General features: G+C 38.2%; 1 protein-coding gene across 1 annotated transcript; it reads right to left on the bottom strand.

Annotated features, from left to right (window-relative positions):
• Positions 1–2,079: 2,079 nt before the first annotated feature.
• On the bottom strand, positions 2,080–6,433 carry LOC139943634 (uncharacterized). The gene is made up of 6 exons (XM_071940345.1): positions 6,333–6,433; positions 5,375–5,437; positions 4,190–4,295; positions 3,513–3,604; positions 2,716–3,069; positions 2,080–2,184 (listed from the first exon to the last, which is right to left on the bottom strand). The coding sequence occupies exons 1-6, from the start codon at positions 6,372–6,374 to the stop codon at positions 2,080–2,082; spliced, it is 762 nt and encodes a 253-aa protein (XP_071796446.1). The 5' UTR covers positions 6,375–6,433.
• Between the last annotated feature and the right edge of the window lie 5,204 nt (positions 6,434–11,637).

The following is an 11,637-nucleotide window of genomic DNA, read 5'->3' as shown; positions in this document are numbered from 1 at the left end:
TAGGTGTGTTTTGGTGTGTTCACTAACCTTATTGGCGGTGAGGGCACTATGAAGTCATCATCAGGTGCATCAACATCACTCTCGCTGTCAGATTCTATGACTATGATGTCATCATACATTCTGTTAAATTGGAAATCCCAAGAAGATATTATTGTTGTTTTAGAGAAAGCAATTGAATTGAAGTTTTCTTCGTTCATAGGGCTGCTCTAATGTTTGCTCAAATGTTTGGACTGGTTGCAGGGTGATGAGGGGGTCCTATCCATATTCTTTTTCCTGACTTGACATTGCTCATATTTCAAATGGTTTTCTTAGCTCATATACTTTTGGCTATATATATGCATATATGCGATTTGTGTGACCCCTAAGTGGGCATTGGATTACCAAATAAATTACGATCATTTAAGTTGAACACATAATTTGAAAATTGGGCCAAAAAGTAGAAAAACAATGTTCTGCTTTGTATATCAGACCAACACACTTTCTGACCTGTGGTCTTCCGATTTCTATAAAAATTGCTGGCCGATGTGCAGCCCCCCAAAATAGGTATTTTAGGTTGTGACTCCACCCCTTTATAAAAATAAACCATAAATAGGTCAGATTTTAACAAAAGGTTAGGTATCAAAAGTTAAAATGCTCTAACCAACGATGCCCTGAAGTATAAAAATGAATCAAATCTAGGTCACCGTAACCTTGTCATTCCTATCAGGACTTCTTTTTATATTTGTTTAATTTTTTTATCGAGGATGAGCACATTGCCCAGAATTTAAGGAAATTTGACACATTACGTCCATTTCACCGAGTTTTGCAATGATGTCTTCAAAATAATTTACAAAATATGTAAATTTGAAAATGTTTGTATAAAAAATCAGTTTCCCCCATAATTACCATATTTTTGGTATGATTGTTATGAAACGTGGCAAGCTTGTTTATTTTTACATGATCAATTTATTATCAACCTAGAATTGCTGTGAAGGGGTGCTATGATTGATAAATTTATCCCATTTAAGGAGAAAAATTGCATTTAATTATTTATTTATTTTTCCACGCAAAATACAAAAAGCGGTGTATTTTTAAATAACATTATGCATGTTATGTGCATTGTGTTCAATATTCTCATCCAACCTTGAGAACTTACTCAGTTGGGTTGGGGTTGGGATTAGCCACAGCTTGTCTAGATGACGCCCTTGGTACTAATGGTATGGTATCATCTAAATCGTCTGTCCCTTCGGGGTGCGGAAGCCGCAGTGAAACAACACCGGAAGTAGATGCACGTACCTGAAAAAAAGTTGAATACATGTACGTACAACTTGTATTGAAGGCACTGGGAAAATTTAATTTAATTTAGTACATGTTTTTTTTCTCTAGTAGTAGTACAATATATACATTGAACTGATCCACCAAAAAAAGATGTGTGCTGCCCTGACTTGTGTTTGGTTATGTATACTTCAGTTCTTCACAATCAATTGATGATTACTTTTTGGGATTTGTTTTTGCTGTATGTACCAGTACATAATTCCCAGCCGTCCCCCCCCCCCTCCAATCATGCCAATAAAACTGTGCAATCAACTCTTTTTAAAATTATCAGCAAAAGAAGATCCACCACTACATAAAATTCTAGAAGTACCTTTTTGAAACCTTTTGGGTGAACAAAGAAACATTGACTAAAGCGGGATATGAACCTGCGATCTTCAGGATGATGTGCCGGCACTTTACCAACTGAGCTACAGGTATATAGCCCTATGTTGGCATTCTCCCGATTTTTTGTCAATATCATTTGTCAGTCAGAAGTCATGCAACCGTACACTGCCCTAACGCCAGGGATCACTCAACCAAGTTACGATAACATGGGAAGAGGCATCGAAGGATGCATGATAAGGTGATGTGATTTTTTCCCTATACATAATGTAATAATCCACAAGGGAAACTGACTGAATAAATTTAAACCACCGTAGGGCTTGATTTAGCTCAGTTGGTAGAGCACTGGAACATCAACTCAGAGATCGCAGGTTCAAATTCAGCTTGACTCAACTTTTCTCTGTTGACCCAAAAGTTTACAACTTTTTTGCACACAGGTTTCATTCATTTAAATGTCACAATCATCACAAAAATAATGCTTACCAGACCAGGATCGGGTAATGCATCATCCTCGTCAGAAATATCCGACACCTCTCCAAACATATCTCTCTGTTGAAAGAGGATGGATAAAAGAAAATTTAACTATGTCCTTTGATGAGCAATTCAAATAATGTGTTTATACTAATTACAGGTCATTAATTATGAAGACATAACAAGCAAAATATTTTAAAATGTCCGATGTCCTTTATATAACAATCAATTGCTTCAATGAGCTTCTTCATCTGACTGGTTGAGCATTCACCTTGTGAGAACTGATAAAATTACAACAGTGTTTAGTTCATATTTTCCTGAATTTGCAGTGCATGAGCTGAAAGAGTGCTTAAAATAACCACTTGTTTTAATAAGTGGCTTCGAAAAGGACTTGTCAATTGTAGTCACCCAATGTGAATGGGCAAGCTGTTGTTTTCCTGAAAAGTGTTACAAGGAGAACTTCTTTATGGCAAACAGGGGGGGTGAGTTGGCCTTTCAGTTCTTTTCTGGTATTGCTCTAGAAACAAATAACATTGAACAATCGAGCAAATGGGTGCAAAACACAAGATAATGTTGAATAAAAACAAATGAAAAATCACATATACTTACGAGGGGGTCCACTTTTGTGATCAGATACAACCTGATCTTCTGGGTCTTGCAATATCCCAAGTAAGACTCGATGGTAAAGGTTGTTGTGGACCCATCTTCCAGAGTCAGCTCATGTTTGATGATATCCCCGACGTAATTTCCCAGGGAGAGAATCAGGTGGGCAACTTCAAGGTCTCCATTTTTGCCACCTGGGAAAAACAAGTTCTTGAGGCGACCAAGCACTCCTGCATATGTCATAGATTTATCTAGCTGAATCTGGAAGGTGCCCCCACCTTTTGAGGAGTACACCTGCTTGAATTGGTCTTTGATGGGGTCATAGTGTTTCCAGCCCACAGTTACCATCTGTTGTTTAACCTTGTAGAAACAAAAAAGAAAAATATAATTTTAAACATTACAAAACTCCAATTGGAAGACATGATATTTTCATTTTTTTTTGTCGTGTGACTAGACCACATAAATGGCTTTTTAAATTTGTAAAATGACATTTGGACCATTAATTGACACTTAATATCTTAATATATAGATTATAAAAGTTAATCATGTTCATTGGGTCAGATAACGGGAGCCGTGCATATTTCACAGTTTTTAGTGATAATATTTTTATGATCCTTAAACATAACAATGCAATATTGTGGAGGAAGACCACATATCTTAAAGGCATGAAGAAATGATGAACATAATGAATTACAAATCAAGTTTATCGTTAGATATTCTTGAGTATACAAATTTTTGCAATCAAATTTTAAGGAAGATGAAAATGTTGCAATTTGCTCATTGACGTTTGTCTGCATGCTTACCGAAAGCGGGAGGTCGGTCTTTGAACTCCTCTTTCTCTTTTTTTCACGCATGCTGCGTATAAGGCCACACACGTCCCTTGGCCGCGTTCTTCCTGCAAGATTAATGCACAAAGTGTACGCAGTAAAAACTATTCAAATAGACTATTATCGATTTACAGCAACAAAAATTAAATAAAGAAATGAATAAATGCCGAAATAATAATAATAATAATAAAAAGTGATGTTTGAAGCTTTTCTAGCAATAGTTTCTTATAATAACAATAATATTAAATGAAAACATAGCAACACTGGTGGCGCAGATAGAAGTTCCCTTAAATCTCAACTGAGAGAGTAAATAAATGAAGAAGAACCGTTAATGACAGAGGGGTTTTGAGTCAGTTCTTGAAATCAAGGAAGCTAGTCTCACTTTTTAATGCACAGTGTGTGTTTTCTTATGCACGGGTTTGGTGTATCATTGTCTCTGGAATAAAAAACAACTTTTCTATTCAAATCCAGCAGTTATTATTGTTTTTTGAAACTAAAAGAACATTGTCTTTAACATTTCTCTTTACATCTCATCCAACCTCATTTACCATGGTAACTCCAGGCAATATTATGAGGATCATAATATAATGCAAGCAAGTACAATCACTGCATTTATGTACATTCTCCTCAGACAGAAGTTGGAAATACAGTACCTATAGCTTTGCAGCGCTGTCTCAGCTCATGGCGCTGACCAATCCTCAAAACCCCCAATGATATAAGATCTTGATCTGTCATGTCCGGGATGTGAGAAGTTGTAACCTACACAAAAGAAAAAATATACATATGCTATTTGTCATGCAGAAACTAGGCTTATAAGTTTTAACAATTTTTACAAACAGCAATCTAAACCAGAGACGTGTACTTGATCCCAATGAGGAAGCGACACAAAAAGAGAATGCCATTTTCCAAACCGGATAGCCTTCCTGGTTGCAATTGTCATGAGCCCTACCTGGTGACCATTCCTTTACTTTGCTATTCAGAGACATGCACATTCAACTCGGCTGAATACGCATGCATGCTCTGCGGCCTATATCCGTTCAAGCTTTGCTTCTGTAGCCTGTGTTGTGTTGCTACAGGTCGTCGCTTATTTAAGTTCAGGAATATTTAACTAAGCAATGAAACACACCAAATTAACTGTAAAACTTTCTTTATTGTTCTTGATCCGCAGGTAGAATTACTTTATAATAACTGTGACGAATAAACTTTGATTTGACGATTGAGTTCTGATTGTATACAAGATTAATAATTAGTATTGACGGTTGACTGTTGAAATAGAGGTGCCAATTAACTTACTGGATGGCGGTAATACTAGTAGATTGGTTGACGATATTAATTTGATTAGGTGGCGTAAGGTGTTTTGTGACTACTGTGTAGTTGGTGACTATGGTGTAGTTGGTGACTACGGTGTAGTTGGTGATTACACTCTATTTGGGCGTTCAATTTGCTGAGCTGCCTTGGTTTTAGTGGCAATAGATGTCTTAAATAATGGTTTTTGTTCCTTTCTATATATTGGCAATTTGTTGACGTGACAATGAACCAAAAAACATTTGTCTAGAAAATAGCTCCTTCTATTGACTATTGAAAAGGCGAGGCGCTGGACCAAAAAGTTAAACAAAAAGGATATTCTGGCGGCTACAGATTCTTTATGGTTCCCTTCGCAGTGCCACCAATTTTCCATACTTATTCTTTACTTTGGTTTAATCATTATTTAGGTAACTTTTAATGTTCATAAAGATTGTCACTTTGATATTGATATTGTGCCTGTGGGAAAAAAATGAACTGAACTGAACAGAATATAAGAAAAACATTAATTAAACATAAATACATAAGATGTATACCTTCTCCTCCTGAAATCTTGGAATTAAATCTTCAAGCTCCACATCTCTCAGGATATCCTCAAGCTGTAAAAAAGGGAGGGGAGGGACTTCAATTAAAGTGAAGTTAATAAAAATTACCATCCCGTTCTTCACACTCAAACAAGCACACCTACATGACAAATCCAGGGCCTAATTTGATCGAACTTCTATTTTGTGCTTACTGCACTATGTTCCATTTCATACCACTGATAACCGTAAGCATAGAAAAAAAGGCTTGCTTGCTAAACCATCCAGCGATTATTTATTAAAGTTTGAGTGATGTAGCAATGCAAAACCATGGTGATCGGGCACGAGCACCGCCTCATTTTTTTGCTGTGAATATAGGCTTTTCTTGAAGAAAGTTATTTTTCTATTTATTTTGCTAGAAGCACAAGGGCCCTAATTATATGTATTTTTTAAATTGTGAAATGTTGAATTGACTGGTGCAAGAATATGTTCAGTTTCAATCTAGCTATAGCCTCACTTTCATTTATTTTTTAAGTGTTACTTGGCACCTTAAACCCTTATCACATTTCTATACCAATACGGAAGGTCTGACGAAGTGCCGTACTCCCTCTGTCAGCCCACCCCCACAGAGGTTCCAGCTTCATCCACTGTCCCAATAAGCAATATGGGGTGCAAAGATTAAGATTAAGATTGGCTCTCAAAGAACATTTCCCACAGATGCAATAAACTGTAAAATAAAATCTAATGATGACATTGGCAGGCAGAAAATACTATAATCATCTCTGACTGATATTTTGCTCAACAAGATGCCAGATGGCCATTTAACGTTTTTCTGAAGAGTGAAACTATTAAAGTGCCAACGCCAACGGAACGTTAATGCATAGAGCCTACATATCGCTAGACCTGGCCTACCGATACTCGTTAGGGCCATACGTTAAGTTAACGTTAGTTAATTTGTTTTTAATCAACTCACCTTCGATTTGCAAGAGTCGGAATTCTCCTCCGGATCCATCATCGTACGGGGCAGCTTTTACTTAGAACTTATACCATTAGAGTAAGGACAGATCAACCCAGGAGAAAAGTAAGGTTATGTAACGCAAATGCATGTGTACATGCTGCTGCAGCCAGCCGTCACCGCCCTCTACCGCCCGTTTGGTAATACGCACTCTCAAGCTACTGAAAAAAATATTCGCGACTAGTCGCGAATTTATTCACGACTAGTCGTGAATATATTCGCGACAAGTCGCAAACTTTTTCACGACTAGTCGCAAATTTATTCACGACGTCGTGAAAATATTCGCGACTAGTCGTGAAAAAGTTTGCGACTTGTCGCGAATAAATTCACGACGTCGCAAAAATATTCGCGACTTGTCGTAAATAAATTCACGACGTCGCAAAAATATTCACGACGTCGCAAAAATATTCGCGACTTGTCGTGAATAAATTCACGACGTCGCAAAAATATTCACGACGTCGCAAAAATATTCGCGACTTGTCGTGAATAAATTCACGACGTCGCAAAAATATTCACGACGTCGCAAAAATATTCACGACGTCGCAAAAAATATTCACGACTGGCTGTGTCCCTTCAGGGCCACCATAGGTTTGCCATATTGGCAGGGTGACAGGGCAGAAATTCGTTGTTCACGTTTTACGACGGGGTGGGGGGGGGGGGGGTAGGGTATTGAATTTTAAATAGAGTGAACCTTGTATTCGAGTGATCTTACTTTTTTTCGTGAACGGAGCTCACCGTTTTTTTTTTACAGAGATAAAGAAGTAACTGTGTCGTTGTTGTCGCCTTATTTTTGTGTGGAATAAGTGGACTTGGCGAATCGGCGAGAAATTAGATGTTTATTTGCAAAGACGACTACAGAGAAGGTGATCGACACTCCTATACTTCGACACCCTTGTTAACCATCCCGTCCGTGATAAATTATCTCTGTAAACCGACACATTTCGTGATGTCGACATCTTCAGACAAAACTTATCTGGAAGACGACATCTTAGTTGTGTCGTCATCCCGGATGAGTTATCTGAGGATGTCGTCATCTTACGTTTGCGAGGTCACCATCATGATCTCAGCACTCGGATGGCACTTCCAGGGACCAATTTCATAGAGCTGCTAATCACAAAAATTTGCTTAGAATGAAATGTTTTGCCTTGATAAAAACAGGATTACCACTCAAATTTCCACGTGATTTTCAGTACAAGCAAACAACAGCTGAATACCTGTAACAAGTAATATACAACAAATGGAAATTCGGTTGGTAATCCTGTTTTTTTGTCGAGGAAGAAATGTTTGTTGTGCTAAGCAGCTCTATGAAATTGGGCCCAGACCTCCGTATGTTTGGTTAAAGGGTACACTTCATGAAAACAATAACAACGATCTTATCTAGTTTCACCGCAGAGTACCAGGTGAAATTCAAACCTACCACCCCTTGCATTCTCGAGTACGGCCTGATTGAATAGAGTTGCTTAAAGGAACACGTTGCCTTGGATTGGTCGAGTTGGTCTTTGAAAAGCGTTTGTTCCAAAATGCATTTGATTTCGAGACCTTAAGTTTAGAATTAGAGGTTTCGAAATCAAGCATCTGAAAGCACACAGTTTTGTGTGACAAGGGTGTTTTTTCTGTCATAGTTATCTCGCAACTCCGACGACCAATCGAGTTCAAATTTTCACAGGTGTGTTATTTTATGCATATGTTGAGATACACCAAGTGAGAAGACTGGTCTTTGACAACTACCAATAGTGTCCACTGTCTTTAAAACATCTTTCTAACTATATGCATTTCATAACAAACGGTTACAAACGCTTTTCAACGACCAAGTCGACCGATCCCAGGCAACGTGCCCATTTAAGCAGAAATAAATTGCTTATAAATGTTATAACCTATTCCCATTTTATTTCGTCACTCTTGATGCAAGCTTCTCGCGTTATAGTTTTCATAGAATTGTAATTTAGAACACTGCTCGCTCTTAGTAATGAAATAATGGGTGGTTTTAATTGTCGCAACCGATAATATATCACACCACTGCCCATGTTGATTTTTAAATTGATATGAAATGATCTTGCTCACAAGCTTAAAGTCACCGATTCTAGCGAGGCCAAATTAATCTATATTTGAGGAAACCTGCGTCAGTACAGTAATGGTTTGCCCTATTGGTTGACACAGCAGCAATTAATTAACCGTAAATAAGGCATACGAGGTAGGGCAACATCCAAAAAGAGCCGATCTTTTTCCTCAAGCTTTTTATTAGGTTGGTTTTTAGAATGTTATCTTCTCGCTATAAGACTAGACCTTTCTCCCGTTGCTGTATGTATTTTTGACATGTTTTTTTATCCGACTAAATTCAATTCAAATCAAATCAAATCAAATCAAACTAAATCATACACAAGGTCTATTCACATGGACTCGCAGAAATCATGAAACAACCAGTCGGCTGGCATCAACGAGGCGATCGAAACATGGACCACTGAAGGTAGATATCCATGGTAATCAACAACAGCATCCCACACCATCAGACCCTCTCCCTGTTCACCCCCTTTGCCGGCAGTCACCACGCCCTCTTCGTCGTACTCAATCCAGAAGGGACGTTCCTCTGTCTCACTTAAAGTTGGCTGAGCGTCTCTAAACTTAGCGACACTAACTTCACAATCAGGATCTGCGTCAAAGAAGCAGGGTCGGATGAAGGCTGCAATAGCTTGATTCCCAGTTCCGAAGCCTGAAATTATTATAAAATGAAAACACATAAGTGCGACATTTTGTATAAGAATGATGAACATTGGGCAAATTATTAAATCACAAAAAGAAATAACCTTGCAGTATTTTTTGCGGGTTTTTCCCCTCAAAAATTTAACGACTAATGACTACAAACTATAGGCCCCTATATACTTGGAAAGGGACACCCATTATTTTGGGGTTTCCGTAAAGATGTTTGTGTAACCCAAGCAACTGAACTTGTCTTGATGGAAGAATGAATGTGTTATGTGGACCATGGAGGTAGAAATTTCTACCTCCATGTGTGGACCATCACAAGGTAGGTGCTTTAATCAAAAAAGACAATTCAACCAACACAGAAGGCTCATGACATTGTTAAGTAAAGTCCAGCTTATTTTTAATTGTATGTTTGTGCACTAATATCGGCAATTACTCGTTCCTGTGTCCCGCATCTTTCCCGTCACATGGTTTACACAAAAATAACCAATAATGTTACCTATCTCGGCGAAGATGGAGCTGTTGATCCTGTCCGTTGCTAGAGAAATCAATGCATTGCTTATACCCTTGATGTCAAACTTCAGCAGAAATGAACCTGCTATGGGTCTCAGTATGAACTGCCGATTTCTTGTTTCGGTGGAGAATGAGCAATTAGCTGTACGACCAAAAAGAAAAGCGTGGACGAGGTTTTGCAAATTGGTTTGTAATACATATATGTTTTTATTGTTTTGGTGCTGAACAAAGAATAAAGTTTTATTTCGAGCATCGAAGAAAAACTCATTTATCCACGGCAAATAGTGATCCGGTCCGCTAGGCCTCATTGTCTCCTTGTTTTGGAGACGCAAGGTCTGGACTAATCATGATGCGTGTTTTAAAGGTTCGATCAATTTGAAGGACCAATCACAACCGGCGTGTAGGTCGATAAGGCCTCGGTAAGCATTGTTGCAGTTCACTCTCTGTCTCGGCAACGGATAGAGAGGGTCAAAATAATTTTTCTTAAATTATGATAAAATATAAATAATTAGCTTGAATTCATAGTGTCTTTCAGGTAGACTCCTATGAGAAATGCTTCGGCAGACGCTCGGAGCAGGTGATGTATTATGTATACATGTATACTTATAACAAGAGACAAGAATTAAGGTGTCAGCCATTAAATCTCATGTGCATGCTTGTTTTTATTGCCAGGTCCCTTTGGCTTCACCGGTAATAGACACCGTGTGGTGGAGTCAGTGCTTTGGAGTAGACACTTCCAAACCCGTTTATTAAGATGCAATGTGTATTGTAAGTCCGCGGCGAACTTATTTGAATTGAATAATTCTTAGACTCCTGGTAGACATCAGGAAGTTCCTCAAGTATATCACTGGAGGTAAAGAATTGTGTGTAGTGGCATTTTGTCCACTTTTGTTTTAACCTTTTGAGTTGGCTGACTCCTTTCATTGTTGAAATGTTTTCTGTTGAACGAAAGAGTAAAATTGAGAGAAATAAATTTTGACCCTGTCCGTGCTAGACAGCGAACAACAAATACTTTGTGTCATGAGTCTTTCATTATTTGTCCGGGATAAAGGTTTATTAGAGCGGGACGTGATCCTGCGAGTCCTGCGACCTCAGAATTACTCAGAATTACTTGGATTCCTTGTCCTGTGGCCTTACCCATTTCCAGGTTATTATGACCATTTCATGGGTCATTTTGACACAAAATCCATGCGTTAACTAATGGGTCTGACCCCACGAGACCAGTATCTGGGTCAGCTTTCAGAGATTCTTTTTTTGTCCCCCACTCCCCTCCAGTTACGCCATTGGGCATGGTGTAAATTCTTATTATGAATTACAAGGTTCCCCCTCCCCCCAACACCCCCCCCCTCGAAAAAATGAATAAAATAAAACAAACAAATACTTACATCTTTCCAGATCCTCAAATTCCTTCTTGGTGTTGCTTTTCGTCGTGATGCAACATGTTCTCCTGAAAGCCGACAAAGTCTTGCCGAGCAACGCGTCTCGGTCATCGCCACTGACTGCAGTCACCATCGAAGCGCACATATCACCGTCTGCAATCACCAAGTACAAGCTGATGGAAACTAGAAGAAATGTTCCCGTAGTTGTGCAAAGTCTGTCTTTCTTCATGATGAAATTTACTCGTTTGATATAGGCTAATGTTCCCTGTTTGTGGTTGAAACAGCTTTAGGCGCTGGTGTAAGCCGCGATTACGATCATAATTATTGTTATATCGTGCAGTTTTTTCTTTTATATAAAAAGCTCGTTGCTATGGTTTCCCTAATTAATGCACAATACACACCCAAAAGATGGCTTTGAAGAAAGTCTTAGGGAAAAATATAACAGGTATATCAATACATACAAAGACAATTTAAAAGGGCAATTACAATAATTAGTACCCAAACTTTCATTTTAAAATATGAAATACACCGGCATTAAATTTTCACATCGGTGTTTTATAATAAAGTATTTTCTAATAATAATACGTCGACCTTGTCTACAATAACAATTACTGAGCCTCAAACTGCCATTATAAAATAATCAATACACCATATTATTCATACCAGCGTTT

The sequence above is a fragment of the Asterias amurensis genome, chromosome 11, assembly GCF_032118995.1.
Source record: "Asterias amurensis chromosome 11, ASM3211899v1".
NCBI classification, from domain to species: Eukaryota; Metazoa; Echinodermata; class Asteroidea; order Forcipulatida; family Asteriidae; genus Asterias; species Asterias amurensis.
Note: the sequence above shows the minus strand (reverse complement) of the source record. Positions and strands in the feature narration are given on the sequence as shown.